This window comes from Columba livia, chromosome 15, assembly GCF_036013475.1.
Source record: "Columba livia isolate bColLiv1 breed racing homer chromosome 15, bColLiv1.pat.W.v2, whole genome shotgun sequence".
Lineage (NCBI taxonomy): Eukaryota > Metazoa > Chordata > Aves > Columbiformes > Columbidae > Columba > Columba livia.
Genome location: NC_088616.1, coordinates 7794469 through 7811151, shown reverse-complemented (window position 1 = coordinate 7811151; position 16683 = coordinate 7794469). Strand labels below are relative to the sequence as shown.

Genomic DNA, 16683 nt, shown 5'->3' with positions numbered 1-16683 from the left:
AATACAGATTTTATACTATGTTGTAAGATGACATATCCATGCAAATATTTGATTAGCCACCTTTACTTCTCTGCCAGGACTTGAACTGTGGTTTCCCTTACTTCCTGCAACAACACTTCCCTATGTCTCTGGCAAACCTTTCTCCCTGTCAACTGTCAGCGTAGTTGGAGACCAGTAAGTAACCCCAGAAAAAGGGTAAATTTGGCTCCTCTGCATTTCTTACTACAGATGTTAGAAAACAAACAAGGTGTGTCATTTGCTTCCCTGAGGTTTAAAAACATATTCAATTTCATAATTTGTTGCATAAGAATCAGAAGCCAGAACATAAGTCTCCAGAGCAGGTAGATAATGGAGAAACTGGCTATAAATATTTAAAATAATATTTTTAAAGTTTTCAAGCTAAGGGTAAAAATCTAATTTACAAACTCACATAGCAGTTCTCAGCTCAAATGAATTGTCTCTTCATATGAAACGTTCCTAAATAATGGTGCATGGCACAGAGCATTGAAGCAGATCTGCTGCCTGTCATCTCCTAATGACTGGTGATTTTATGGTTTTCTTATTCATTTCTGGATTCCTTCTTCATTTTTCCAGCTATCAGTATGAATGCACTATGTGCACAGTGCTGAGACAACTGCAGTCCCATTTCTAAGGCGGTCTGCTCCTATTGTTTTAAAATGTTAAATAAGGGGGGAGTGAGACAGGAGGATTTTTCTCTGATAAAGCTGGTCTTCACTCACCTTCTGCCTGAGGAAAAGGAAACCCATTTCTCGCACTCTCAGCCTGCCTATACCTTTCCCCAAGAGAAGTGGATTGCCCACATTTGTGATGGTGTCAGATGCAAACCTCCTAGGAGAACTTCTTGGCTTAAAAGGAAGTACAAGCCATGCTATACTACAGAGGTAATCTCTGTACTTTGCAGCTAATGTAATGCCTGTTTCTCTAGAGTTATATTGCATTAGCAACTAATAATATTCCATATACACTTTAAGACAGGCTTCATTATTTCTATTTCATAAACGGAAAAAAAAACTTAAGTGGTACATGTCGATATTTAAAAATATTGGTGCTTAATGTTAAAGACTTAGTGATTTGAGTTCAGAGATCCATATAATTTCTGTTTACCTTATCTTCTTGATCTCGCATCTCAGACTGTCTTCTGATGGTGACATTACAGGATGGCTAGATCAGTACTTTTGCCCATGCCTCTAAAGCTCCATAAGCAATGGGGTAGGAGAAATTGTGGAAGGGGAGGATTTTCTGCAGCTAAAACCCTCAAGAAGACCAGTGGAAACTAATTTAGTATATTTAACTTACACGAGTCTAACACTGGAGCTGCAATCTGGGAAAGACTACTGCAAAGGAATGACAACTGAAGTGGTTTGAGACACAAAAATATATCAAGGGTTAAAATCCAACTCATGGGTATTCAACACTGGGAACAGAAGAAAAGAAACAGCCCAAGATCTTTTATCATTTCTTTAGGGAAAGATATAGGAACTGATAAAGCAATGCTCATGTAAATCTGACACCCTTTCCCCCGTGCATGTGGCACCACATCATTGTTCTTCCTTGGCACGTTTAGTGATCTTTGCCTTTGCCTCAGTATCACCATGTGATGGAATCTCTGAAGGAAAACTAGGCCTCACCTGAGCTGGAGAGCAGCACGTCCTGCTGAGGATAGAGCAGGCGGAGTCCACAGATATCCAGACCAGAACTGAGTACCAGCTGCAGCATGTGATGGGTAGCCAGGGGACTTTGGAAAAGAGTTTCAAAGAGCAGTGCCATGGTAACCTGAACAGCAAGAGCACATTGGAGAAATGAGCCAAAAGCTTCCAAGCCCTCAATACACAGCTGTATCTCTTCTACTCACCTTTAATTCCCATGCTTTACTTATATCCTAAGAGCTTTATTTTATGCTTATGTGCAGTTCAGCACAGTTGGATCTTAGCTTCAGATTAAATCTTAACTATCTATGATAATTAAGTTTGAATCAATTTCTGCAGATATAACTGTGCCTTTTGTCACATAAACCTACTAATAAAACCTGCAAGTTCTCCTGGGCAGAGACTGAAGTGTTTCATTCCTGCTGCTCAACTTTGTGTACTACAGAAAGTTATTTAAATAATAACAGACCAACTGTTTTTTCCTTTATACCTACAAAAGTGCCAAAAATCAACATTAAAAAAAAATACCAAAAGGCAGACACATCACTGGTACTGTCCCACATTTACGTTTTGAAACCTTCTTTACCAGACTAATCCAATTCAGCCTACCCTGGCATATAGGAAGACACGCATCAACACATACTGAATGTCTATGCCCAAAAGGGAATAAAATGACTATTACTTTCCCATAAGAAGAAACATATTGTTTAAAAAAGCAGGCACTTTATGACAGGAAGTTGTATGGTGCTGTGGGTAATAAATTGCCTAGCTGTAGATCAGACAAACATGATGGTACTGGCCTCAAATTTGTGTACAGTTCTCCTGGATGTAAAGCAACGCAGCAAGTTTTATGGCTGCAGTGAACGCCAAATGAATTCATCACTATTGGACACTTTAAATGAAATGCTACTCCCCCATAAACACATTATGAGGCTTATTCCATCATGATAAATGAAGCTATAAATTTACTCAAATCATAAAAAAATGGTCTAATTAGGAATAAAAGCTCTATTTCTTTATGTTCATCTAGCTGAAGCTCTCCTGTTATTAACCCACTATTCACAGCAGCCAGTGAAGAACTATTTTTCTGTAGTTGCCACGAGCGTCCCTGGGGCTTGGCTGGGTGGGCTCAGGGCCAGCTTTGATCCTGCAGCTGTCCCGCACTGAGACCCCGCCATAACCACCTGTCTCCCCTTTGCTTTGGAGCCAGGCACTCGGCTTTGCTCCCTGTCTGAGCTTTGTTGCAGGTTTGCCTTGGCCCAGTATATGTGTCACTAATCCAGCCGTTATCCAGCTGACTTTCTGGCTTGGCCTCGTCACTACAGACTCTTGGCTGACCACAGTTATTACTGCTGCACCTGCCCTGCTCTTCTTGCTTGGGTGATGCAGGACTGCATGCTGCCTGCGAGGCCACTGGCCCTGCCTGCCTGGCTGTCAGTCTCAGCTCCTGGCTCACCTTCCCTGCCAGCACACCCTGCCCTTGCTGTGAGAGTCTCTATGGACCCACTAACAGCACTGCCAAGGCAAGTCAAGGAACTGTAACAAAGACATGAGGCACTTCCCAGCTGCACCAAGTGCCAGGTAACTTCAGTTCCTAATTGTGGACTTCAGGCATCTTCCAGGACAAGCCGGTACACTCTCAGCAACTGGTCAGGCTTGCTGCGTGCTCAGGAAGAGCTTAATGTATCTGCATCTCCCTGAGTCAATGCTAACAGCCAACTGAACTCTGTCAGATAAAACATGCTGGTCTGTGTTGTGCAAGAGCTAGGAAAGGTGAGTTGCCAATGCTAACAAGTTATCATACATGGGTAGAGATCCAGTACATTTTGGTATGCACTCCTAAACAGAAGTAAATATCAGCTAATTGAAGTTACCTTAACTTTCTCTTCTTCTGGGTAAAATAAGTAGAATTACTTCCAACTTCTTCATACAACACATACACAGTTACTCTAGGTCATGCAAACAGTACCAGAAGATTCAGGCATTTTTAAAAATATTTCTGAATGCAAATTTTAAAAAAGTTGTGTTGTATATTGGCTTGCAGTCAAGTGGGTTTGGGTTGTCAAAATTCTGCCTACTTCACTGATTTGCATCTGGTTGGTAGGAATTTCTTCAACCTGCACATTCCATAGTTTAATATTCTTTGGTTCAGAGCAATCAGCACGTCGATACGGATGACACAAAATACTCACCTGATGTATTTAGGTCTGAGTGAGAAATGCTTCAGTATTTATACAAAACCTCAAGACTGAAATGTTCCAGGTCACTTAATAATCTCTCACCTTCCCACATCATCCCACGAGTCAGAAAGGAGCGGTTGGGGTTTCTTTTACCTCAGTGTCTGTATCTCTGCAAGCCTTGATGTCACTGCTATGAGGGAAGTATTCTTCATCAGTTTCAACTGTCTGCCAGTGAAATCCATTTGGCACCACAAACACCTTCTCCACTGCCTGGAATGCACAAAGGACACCTCTTACCTGTGTTATCCTGATGCCTCAAAATAAAGGGCTAGGAAAAATTAGTATTTTACGGCTAGAGAGCACAAAAAGATGCACATTCATGGATTAAACCCATTATTCCAGTGTTGTTAGTCTGTCATTTGCTTTCTTACATCCGTATCACTAGCTCAGATTAAGTGATATCCCGAGAATATGAATGTGCAACTGCTTCCTGAGAGACTCAGCATCTCCAGAGTCAAACCCAGTGACCCTCCAACCTGCAGAGTACCCATGGACAGGAGTTGCATGCAAAAAGTACCGCATGATCAGGCTGAGCAGCTCAAGACCTTGATTCTCCACATTGTGCTGAGCATCCAGCAGAAAAGAGCTTTGTGAAAGGAACGCTCTAGTTAACTAATCAAATGGAAGGGTAGGGAAAAATGGCATGAACTTCTACATGCCTGTGACCAAAATAGGACATTTTTCTTGTGCTCATGTCACAACAAGTGACACTTATCTTCAAGTCTTATTGTGCCACGTACTCATGGATAGGCAAAAAGACTTTGGTATCTAGGTCGCAGCTTTAGAGAAGTGCAGCATTTCCCAACCTCAGCACCTCAGTTTGTTTCTCATTCATTTTCTGGGCAGCCAAGCAAGCAACTTGTACAAGTGCAAGTTTAAGGATGCGTCACTCACAAGAATTTGCTGTGACTGCATGCTCAGTAAGCAAGGCCATAGTCCAGGAACAAATGCAGCTTTTGAAAGTCATGTTTAAGTTCTGGTTTGGGAAGAAGTGATGTTTGCAGCTATGCCAATGTTGAACATTGCAGAAATACAGATGTGTTTAGGCAGAGTTCATAGTGGGCAGGATTCATTCCTAGAGTGAAAAAAACCTCAGTTTTGAGACACAGGATCAGGTGCCGTATCTCAGAGTAGCTTCACTATTTTTAAAGACTTTGCTTTGATTTACAGCAGTCATTAATCTGTCCTCATCTCATGGGGACAGACCTTTTCAAAAAAAGAAAACAATAATTAAATCTCAGCATAGTGTCATCAGGACTTTTATTATGGATAGAGAATGGACTAACACTGCATTGAAGAAGCATCCATTCTGGATTATGAGGTCCATATAATACTGCTTAATTGCGTAATCACCTGAGATTTTTTTTTTGCACTGCTTGGCAAATGATAGGCACCTCATATCATTCTATAATTGTTTACAAACAACAACCAGAAAATGAAATTAATTTGAATAATACTAAAGCCCATCTGACACCTGCCTTTCTGCTTCAGCAACCTTTTGTTTTCTTCACCCTCTACTTCTTTGCTTCATGAGATATTTGCCTAAAAGCAGAACTGGAGATCTCACTTTTCACCTGGTCTCAGTCAACACAACTACACCAAACAAAGAGCTTTGACATCTCTCAATGGATTTGTCCCTTTTCTCCTGCAATTCATCTTTCATTACACTTGGTTGCTGTGGAAAATATCGCCAGAGGAAAATCAAGAAATTGTTTATTTAAGGAAACAGATTATCTTCTCTGTTTCCAATGTTGGATGCCAGCTCCAGCATGCAACACTGGAACAACGCAGTGAGCACAGACAAGCCCTACATAAAGGGGAATGCAGCAAGACCTCAGTCTTCTGGGGTTCAGGATGGTCAAACCAACACCAGCCTCCATTTCCACAGAAACCTCCATTATCGTCATCCAACCCTAGTTACCATACAGAGGACCCATGCTGGGAAAGCCAAGGTACAGAGCTGACGTTTAGGAAGCAGCGTGGTGTGAACTGTGGATCAGGTGCGATCCCAGGCACGCTGCCACACTGTCAGCCTCCCTCCCCACCACAACACAGATCCAGCCACACTTTTTAAAGAATCAAGGCCTGTGGGAAATTCTTACCGTGATCTGTCAGGTTGTTTTCTAGCAGCCAGTCTGAATGTGATTTCACAAAGCAACAGAAAATGAAGCTTGAAAAGTCTTAGTTGCCCTAGAAAATCCTTTTCCTCATTGGTTAGAAAATGCACATAGATGGCTGCAGTAAGACAGTGCCTGCTTTGTCCAGTCCAGCTAAAATGTGCCAGTGGAAGAGAACTGACACAGCCTGAGTGTACAATCCACAGGAAAAATAGGAAGGAAGCAACTTTCCTGTTCATATAGGAGAGAAGTACATCCAGTAAGTTGTTATAATATTGAGATGAGCCCTGTTTGACATATAATGAGTGTGACCCTCTGCTGGCAGTTGCATGACCTCACTCTCATTGAAATAATTTTGGTGATTTTGACACTATCCTTATGCTACTTTGGTGCTACTTTTAACCTTGCATGAGAATTGTATTAAGGGTAGGCGTGAGAATTGTATTGGTTTCACTCCAGGGCTGGTTCCTTTCTTATGCCTCCAACAACATTACAGCAGCTGTAAAGCTTCTGTGCAAACACAGCCGTTCAGAAAGCACCTCCCAGGCTGGCTGATGCATCATCTCTGAACATTGACCTGTCTCTTGGCAGGGAGGAGAGGAGACTCCCTCCCCACAGAATGGTGAAGAGGCAGTTCCAGCCTTCCATACTTACCCCAAAATTCCTCTGCTCTAAGGCTCTGCAGACTCAGAGCATTGCAATAATCTCACACATCATGGTAAAGGCATTATACCAAGGAGGAAAAGTACCCTACAGTCAGACAACAGCAGCCCCAAGGATACTTTGACTTAAGCTGTGACAGGCTGCAAAATCCAGCATCATTTAACCATAGCCATTTGCATGACCATGTCTCCCCAGCCCCTGCTGCAAGAAAGCAGGGGTTCTTACCGCACTGGTGTCCTCTCCATCCATATTGCCATGATCAGAAAGGGCAGGAAGGGAGGGCATGTCCATAACCTCCTAGTTGTAGTTATTCCTTTTTGCCAATTATCCTTTTTCTTATTTGTTTTGGGAGATAAATTCTGATTTCTGCTACCTTAAGACACTGGAAAAGACCAGTTTGTACCATAAAAAAATGTTAGAAAGAAACCCAGAGCTACTGCTTTGTTTCAGAAAAATATTACTGAGATGAAGCCAGACAGCCATGGGAAAGAAATTCACAGCAGAACAAAAATGTGTTGTAAAATACTGAACAGAAACAAGAATAAGCACATTTTAGAGAAGACTGGAGCAGCATGCAACAAACCCATGAATCTTTAACTGTCATACAGAAATATGACCAAATCCAAATTCTCCTCTTCTTGCTTACAGTATGTTCTGTTCTCATTTCCGACAACAAAGAAATAGCTTTTGCTGTCAGATGATCTAAGAGAGTCTTTTAAGTTGCAGTGAGTCTTCTAGACTCCATTCCAGCCACAGCAGGAAAACAGAAACTGCAGGAAGAATTTCTGTGTACGCCACAATCTTATCTCCTGATGTGCAAGGGACTTTCCAATGCAAAGATCTGCTCAACCACTATCACTATGAGATGATACCCAAATCCCTTGGAGGAAGACGCTGCATCCTCCACTACCTCCAGAGACAAATTGTAAATTCTACAGGTATAAAACCTCTCCCTTTCAGCTCCGCTAACCACATCAGCGGCTGCAGAGGATGCACTATTCTCAATCTAGCAAAGGCCTTGATGCTAACACACAGGCAAGGCTCATGTCTGACGTGATTCACTAAGTGTGCCCCTGAATTAGGTAGCATTATACTCAGACTCTTTCCTCTCCCCACCATCATGAATCCCAATGGTTTAGTGTAGTACTCCTTATGGAATCCAGATGAACACAAATTTGAAAGTTTCCTGCACATCTTCCCTCCCCATTGTGCATGCTCACTTCACATGGCTACAGAATTTAGTACAGGAAAGGTGGAAGCACAGTAGGAAGATCCTAGACAGCAAAAAGGCTGAGAATAGAGAGGGCTAATTAAGAGCATTGCCACTGAATATGTGCAGTTCTGATGACTGTATTTCATGCAGTTTGAAGATGCATCTCACTTTCCCTTGCCCTCCATTCTGGATAGGAAACGGGATATCTTAAAACACAGAAGAGAAAGGATGAGACAGTAACTTCCACCCTTTCTGCCCATCATGCACAATACTAATGGCTAAGCACATTAGTTTGAGAGTTCTTTTAAGCTGCTCTTTTCTGGAATAATTAGCAATGGCCACAGTTTAAATGTGAGCTATCAAATTTTAGGAAGAATAAAAAAATCTATAACAGTTTATTCCTCCCCAAGCTATGCCTTCATCTTTGCGTGAGCTCTGGCAGACATCACGGTAGTCCTTTCTCCTTTTAAAGGCTAGGGTGTTTTAGTTACAAATACCAATGACAGCCTGAACTCCTGGCCACTCTAAAATCAATGACAAACTCCACTGGGGCCCAGCTAGGGCCAGGATGCCACCTTCTCCCTTCTGCCTCGTGAAGATACAGCCATGCAGCTATTCCGTGTCTGCAGCTATGCATTAATTTCTATAAATGCATATAGATGATTCCCCGGGACAAATGTCTCACCAACAGATGAGACATATCCATGTGGAATCACCAGCCAGCTGATGTGCTAACGCCAAAGCTGTTGATACACCATTACCAGACTGCACAGCAGACTTGGGTGCCAGACACATGAGACCTGACCCTTAGCACCAACTCAGATAAAGACAAGATCTGAGTGATATTTGGAAAGCAAAGGGCAGGATGAACCTGTCCTTTTGAACCTCCTGTTTTACAGCTTTAACCTCTATTTCAAACCAAACTGCTGGACTTAGCAGCTGGCACCTGCCTCACTGCAAGCTGCAACATCCTGCTGGCTCTGGTTTGGGGAAGCAGATGCAGAAGTGCTGTTCTGGGTGTTTTATCCCTCCCTAATGCCAATTCCAGCTGCTCAACAGTCAAATCCTTCGAGCTTTGGCATCAGGCTCAGCAGAAGCTTTGGAGGCGGAAAGTGCAGCCCTGAGCCATACACTAAATCTGAGAGCTTACAGCAACATGTGGGTCAGGTCTAACAGCAGGCCAAACGCTGTTGCACTCCAGGTAGCTCACTCTGCGCTCTCTACCCACAAAACATGACATAGCCTGGCTTAGGTACTGTTCAAAGCTGTTAGTTTGCTACTTCTCAGACAGCATGAAAGGAAAAAGAGAGAACACACGAGGCACTAACCCCAAATCAAAACTGCATAATTGACAGCACTGTGGGGCACTGAATGACAGCACACCAGCATTATTACAATCTGAGATGTGTCAAAGGCAATGCCCACACAGGCGAGGGCCTGAAGAGAGTTTGGTGAAAAGCAGATCTTGAGCAAGTCTGTCACTAGCACTGAGGTTAAAAGAAGTTATGGTAAAAGGTAGAGGAAGATGCTGAAGCCACTCAGCAGGGCTAAGGCTGTGATGCTTGTCAATGAAATAATGTCACAGCATTCAAACTCAAAAGCTCAGAGTCTTCTTGTTGAGTCCATATTAAAACAGATACACAGATGTGAAAGATCCTGTGGAAATACCCCTCACTCCCTCTTCAGAGACTGCACCTACAGACAGGGCAAGCACATACCTAAATTAGGTGCCTTAAGTGCACAAAGTAACAAGTGATGCATCTGGACCTGCGTTTCCACAGCATGAAACAGTGATTTCTAGTTTCATCAGCAATGCATAGCTCTTCTGCTATACGGTTATTTCATTCTTTGAAAAAAAAGTTTGCAATTTTCAAAGCTTGTGCGAATGCGTGTACGTGCAGGGCTCCTCTGGTAACACAGTTGCCATCAACTCTCTAGCAGGGAAACCCCAAAAGTCTGAAATGCCACATTAAAGAACTGCTGTACTTTCTGCGAGTCCACTCCCATACATCAAACTTCCTGTTAGTTCAGTTTGTGCTGTTTGATGTTTTTGGCAGCATCGAGTTACAACATGGGGGTAAATTTAACTCCCTCTGCCCAGTTCTGGAATTCTCACCTGTGCCTAGACAAAACTGCATTTAAAAAAAATAAAAAAATGGAGCTTTGCTTAAGTGAAAAGCAAGGAGGGAACTTTGTGTAGGCCTGCCCTTAATCAGTACTATTGTCTCAAAAAAGAAAACACAACCCTTGCACTGGCAGTCAGCAGGGAAACTACAGCAGCAGGAAGTAAGGGACTGATCACCAGGAGGTGCAACAAAATCAGTTTTCTGGAACTAAAAGAAAAAGTCTCATTCACCTTGACTTAAGGATGGAGATTCCCCTTCTTCCTTGAAACCTCACTGACACAGTCTCCCCATCCAATACTGCCGTGGTCTGAATCCTCTGCCACGGCCAGCACCTGGATAGGTTGAGAGTTCAAGGAGATGCTCTAGAAGGTGACCAAAAAGACTGTGACCGTTAGGGGTTGCACCCTTTGGGCAAATGTCCCAGTGACCATAAAAACTGAGAGAGAGCAAGAGAAATCCCCTGTGCCTTAATGGAGCAAACAGACAGAGGAAAAGCAGCATAAACGCTGGCTACGTATGTTGTCTGTATCCCTAAGGTTAATGCTTAGGGCTTAAAAGGAGCAAGTACTTTTTTAGGTTAAAATGAAGCAATCCTCTTTTCACTGACAAGAGACATTGCCGTTAACAACTTCCACAGGGATTACATCACTCCTAACCTAACCTGGGGTTTTAATGACTGCATTGAGTTTACTCTTCATATCAGAAGTGAATTACTGAAGTGAATCACTGCAGGTTAATAGGCTGTACACATAGCATTAACAAAAAAAGCCTCAAAGAAAAATAGCAAGAGAAAAGCAACTGTTTGGGGTCCAGAGCAAACTGAAAATACACTAGACCAATTGACTGAAAACAAGACATGAGTTCATGCACCAGCAAACAACGTTAGATAAGGTTATAACAATTACTGCTAACAATTGCTCATAAAAATCACACACAGAGCCAATCAGTACACAAGCAGACAGCAATTTTACCTGATGTTCTTTCTCCCTCCACTTCTACCCATTTGTTTCATGAACCTGTCTAGATTTTTGTCTCAGACTGTAAGCTACCTGGAGCAAAAATAGGTATTCACTGCATGCTTTTCCAACACATAGTAGCAGGTTCTTTGGTCTACTTAGTTTTCCATATACCACCTCAAAATAAATATAAATATATAAAAAGCAAGCATAGATCACCAGGCCTGTACAGAAGAATATGATATTGCATTTTCTATGCAGCACTCTTTGGCTGTATGTTAATGACATTTGGGAACATCCTCAGTTGGTGCCACTTCGTAAAGCTTCAGGGCAGACAACAGGGTTAGCTGCTGCCTGCTGAGAGTCTGGCTCATTGAGTCTTGCTTTGAGAAATCAGCTTTTCTGTTTAACTGCAAGATATATTTACCAAAAAGCCATGATACATAGTGGTCTCTGTGTAATTCAGGGCTGGGAACCAGGGTGGCACAGTGCATTTGAACTTAGGAAGAGAACATGGTCTTTAAATTGACTTCAGTTTTCCTATTGCATCAAGGCAAAAATCCACACCCAGAAACTGCCTGCTATCTTGCTGCTTAATTTGTAATGATTTATAATTCCCCTAATAAGGGATTTGCATAAAAGCCCTGACTGTTTTAAATGATGCCTTATTTTATGCCTTAAAATGTACATCAGATTTATCTTTTACAAGTACGTCAGACTGCTTTATAGCACTTGCTTCTACTTGAAAGCTACAGTGACTGCAAATCAACAACATTAAGCCTCCTTTTCCTCTACAGAAGTGGGATAAACCTCTAGGCAAATTGCTAAGTGCACTGCTAAGCCCCTAAGCTTTCATAGCATTGATTCTCACAGAGTAATAGTAATCCCCAAATCTCGTTGAAACTACAGAAAAGTTCTTATGCCACATTATTTTCAGAACTAAACTTTGTTGTGAACCAGAATTGCAGTCTTCACCATTCCCTGGAATTGTGTCTCAAGGTTTTTGTTGATTGAGATACATTGGGAAGAGACCACGATTTTCCAAAGGCTGGTGATGTCATGGGAAAGAAAGAGGTAGAACGTTCCCTCAAAAGGTATGGAAACCATGTCATATTTAGTACTTCTTTGAAAATCTGGCCTAAATATTTACATTAAGGTATGATAGGCTGTTAAGGGCCTAAAAGCAACACTGGTTGCCCTCAAGGAATAAACTCCCTCAGTAAGTACAATGAATTCTCTTAACATTTCATTCACTTGAATGTTTGCTATGGAGCACTTGTTAACCTGACAGAAGTGGAAAAGTTAATTAACATTCTACTTATAGACAGCATGAAGTGAATGTTCTTGCAAATGTCTTTAGGCAGGCAAGTGATTTTAAGCGGTGCTATGTCCTTGTAATCTCATACACTTCAGTGGAAATCTACAGTGCTTAGAAGCATTTGTTCTCAAACTGTTTAAATCCTTCACTAATGCAAATGGGAATACCTGTTAACACTGGAAGAACAGCAATGTTTACTGGACCCAATCAGAAAACAAATCACCAGAAGTCCAAGAATTTCTGTACAGTACCTGGGGATCAGGATTAACAGCAGTGATGCAATTGAGCAGGACTGAGGGAATTTCAGGAAGAAGTGGACACAGCTGGTTTTGGAAGAGGTTGGCCAGTTCTGCCCTCCACCAAACAACATCTGGAAGCCATGTACAGGCTAGAAATGCAGAAATCTTCTGGTAAAAAATGGATGTTCCTTGTAGATCTTCTTTAGTCTGCAAAGAGGCAATGGTTAAAAAACATTGATGATGGCCTTGGGAACTTTCTGTTCTGTACCATACATGTGTAGCAGCAGTTTCTCTGTCTGCAACCATCCCAGCCTCATTCTTCACGAATCTACCCTACAGCTGCACTTCAGATTCTCCAAACCAAACCCCTAACGTAACCTCTCAAACCATCACACCCTGCATCCCTGCAACCAGAGCTCTAAATCAGCCCCTCACCCACAGAGACCACACTCCTCCCACCATCACCCCACAAAGTCTCTACTCCCAGGTCCAAAGACAGAATGGAAGGTCCTGATACTGTCTGGATTCCTGGCCCAGGAGATGGGACTTGAGAACAGATGCTGCCTGCAACAGTCCATTACATGCACCAGCTGCATGGAAGGGCTCACCCCATGACATGGGGATGTGCCTCCACATAGACTTGACTCCAAGTGTCCCTTGGCGAAGGCACTGGGGAGATAAGCAGCATTCCCCTTCCACCAGAGCGCCCAACTCACTCCGAATGCTCAGCTATAAAACTCCACCACAGATGATGACTGGCGAGTTAATAGCAATCTTCAGTTGGTGTGAAGACACTGGTATAAAATAACTGGCTCATGACACCCATTCAGCCCACAAATATTATTCTGAAGTAGGTCACACACCACACAAAGAGGGAGAAAATGCTATAAACAGGACTGTAAACCAGCCCAATACAATGAAACATTAATTTGCAAAGGGTTTCACATGGATATAAATGAAAAGATTCATTAATTTCAAGATTTATAAAAAATATTGATACTAATATCGATACATTAATATTGAATACTGCACTGCTAAATTACAGTTTTCCATCATTTAACCTCCCATCTAAGCCCCTTTCTTCTTCCAGGTTGTTTCTTAATTAGCAGGACTGTCAGAGAACCAGATTGTTGACCTCAATAAGACCAAATCAGAAACTAACAGTATCAACAATTATGCAAAGCGTCTTCTCTACACCAGCTATTATCCCACCTAAAAACTAGAGCTCAAGAAGAAAAGGTCTGCAAAAAAGCCCCAAATCTAATGACAGAGCCTGTGAGCTCTTCTGAGCCACCATAAAACTGTTAAATGATGGAAGTGCACAGACAAGAACCACATTGCTCTGCACAATGCCTAATTTGGAATGCTTAGTAGATTCTTAGAAAGCATCCGCTGTACAAATCTCATTCCCATCAGACATGCTTGTAACTGCAACTTGCCCATCAGCATGCAAGAATTACAAGAGGTGAGTGCATAAGCCTTTGTTCTGACAACAAGTCAAGAAACTGAAGCCATGCAGAATGTTCAAATTTATCTCACTTCTGTCAGTTGTTGGGAGGACAGAAAACAAACACCCCAAAATTAAAGTCCAAAAAACTGACAAAAATGGGAGGTAACATAGCAGAACCACTTGATATAGGAATTGATTGCATTCTAGTTGAATAAGGCAAAAGGTTCAGCATTTGCCTTGAAAAACCACTACTACATTTGTGTTCATAACCATTAGACATTAGGATGGAGAAATAAAATGTGACAAACAACAGAAGACACACAGATGACAGTGAAGTGGCCAGTAAATACGACATTGATAGCTTAGAAGTCTGGAATGTACCTCAGCTCCAAATATTAGTAATTGGGGAAAAAAAAATAATAATAATTAAAAACATCAAAGCAACAAAAAGCCGCACCAACAACATATGGTAACATGAAACTAGCAGACTGTCTTGGTGCAGTTCTTGGTGATGAACTGTCCCCTTTCATTATAGCTGTGAACCTAGAACAGCCAACAATCCACAGGATCAGATAACATCAAAGCCAATGGGACTGATAAATGCACTCAGCATGTTCAGTCACACCAAGATTGGGAATTAACAGTGGGACAAGCTGGGGAAAGTGAAACCTTGCCTTGTTGACACAGATCGGTCCTTAGGCTCTTAGACTATCAATCCAACATCTGCTGTAAAAATCATATTCATATTACAAATTGAAGAAAATCTATGGACAACTGTCATTTTGCTGCTGTTATGAGACACGAGTACAGATACACACAGAAAGACTGGCATTTCCCTCCTAGCATCAAGCAGGCACAAGTCTGTACCTAATATGTTTCATAGTTTTGTACATACCAGTTTTTGGCACTAAAAATGGACTCTGGACTCTACACATTAACAACGTTAAAATATCAATTTGTTATAATGCTTCTGGATAACATTTACACTCCTTGGTACGTCTTTTTAAATAATCCAAAAAAGTAAGTAGAGTTTCTCTACATTCTTACAGCAAATAGATGCAGCAAAAATGTCTGGAAACATAGTCAAATTTTGAAGGTAAGCCCTGATAAGTGGTTCTCTTCATGGCCATAGGAGATGACTGGAACAAGAACCACATCCGAATTTTGTTATCTGATTCAATCATTAAAATGCTGTACGTTAACACTACAGCAAGAGACTCAAGTGTGAAGAATCAAATCTACCACATTTCCCTCCAACAACGGTTGAAGCTGCTCAAGGGCAGGAATGGGGACACCAGACCAGTTGCTGCTGGTTTCCTTGTCTCTGCTGTGGCTGACATTTCTGGAAGACTTTTGTTGTTCCTGTCAGCTTGACTCTCTGCTGGGGAAAGAACAGCAGAGCTTTGCAAATGCCTCAAGAAAGCAAAACCGATGAAAAGTCATTGTTACCAAAAAGACATACAGTAGAGCTTCTAATGAGGAGAAACCTCCATTACACACAGTCTTGCTTTGAGGAACACCATCCAAATGCCTTGTATGTTTGGTGCTGTGTGCACCAGCTGAGCTCAACAGCAGTGGCAGTAACTGTAAATGGGGCAGCAGAACAGCATTTACAATTTATATGCAGACTGGAAACTCTGTATGGCTCGTTACACCAACCTGGGACACAACCCTTTCCAGCTCCAACCAAATGTTCAGAGCAGCCTGACCCTGCAGCTTCAGGAGTTCATTCAAGTACACAACACCAGATGCATATTTTGAATATACTCCGTGCTCAATAATTGTGATGCTTTGGCCAACTCCTCAGTCAAAATCAGCAGGGAGCAAGGTGGCAAGGGGACAGAAGTCAGGTCAGTCTCTGTTCCTCTATTTTATTTGTTCCATAGAGAAAACATCTTGAATTCAGGTGCCTTAGACAGAAATCAACATTAAGGCCTTGTCCGGTCTGCCAGACTGCTTAGTGTCATTAGCCTGGCTGCTTCTGCCAACAGGTGCTCAAATGCTAACAGAGAGGTTGCCTATTGTTTTGTGGTTGGTTTTTTTTGGTAGTGTTTTCATCATGACATTTGTTGTCAGCATCAGTCATTTACTTGCAGGAGCACTGGAGCCACAGCTGTCATACTCCAGGCTTTATGATACATCATGGGAAATTTAATCTTTACTGCTCACAGGCAGGCAGCTGCAAGCGAAGAATGCTTGCTGCAGCTGAGTAGGGGAAGCTTAAGCATGTTTTTAAAATATGTTAACACCTCCTTTTCCATTTAAATTTCACATGATGTGTCTAGCAGGTGTGAATCGGATACCTGGGGCCTCCCTAAGATCACCTGCTATTGGGTCCAATGGGGTCTTTTCAGCATGGAGGAAGTGTCAAGAATGAGCACATATCATGACATTCCCGTTAACATTAATGGGGTGGAACAGGCAAAAATAGAGTAGAAAATCCACTACCAGCTCACTAAAGCCACAAGTGTTGCTTTGAGCCACCTGAAACTTATCAGCCTGAACAGAACACAGGGCCAGCATCTCAAAGGTTATTCAAGCAAGTGACCCACAGGAGATCTTGGGTACACAAGATCCTGATACATACCTGGGTACATTTTCCAGCAAGAGTCAGCTACACTGCATAGGTAGGACGGGTATTTATACCAGGCAAGAGTAGCAATAACACCTAACAAACTGTCTTCAAAACTGAAA

The 16683-nt window shown here is 42.1% G+C and overlaps 1 protein-coding gene across 11 annotated transcripts in view; it reads right to left on the bottom strand.

Moving 5' to 3' along the window:
• DNAAF8 (dynein axonemal assembly factor 8) overlaps positions 1 to 16683 on the bottom strand; it is an 88280-nt gene that overhangs the window by 38849 nt on the left and 32748 nt on the right. For all 11 annotated transcript variants that reach the window (XR_010466335.1, XM_065030890.1, XM_021291960.2 and 8 more), the window contains 3 exons: positions 12552 to 12746; positions 4001 to 4117; positions 1650 to 1794 (listed from right to left, as the gene is read on the bottom strand). Coding sequence is in view for 10 of the 11 variants with exons in the window: in XM_065030890.1 (XP_064886962.1) it covers positions 1650 to 1794; positions 4001 to 4117; positions 12552 to 12746 (457 nt within the window). In the remaining variant the exon portion in view is untranslated. The remainder of the gene's footprint in view (positions 1 to 1649; positions 1795 to 4000; positions 4118 to 12551; positions 12747 to 16683) is intronic.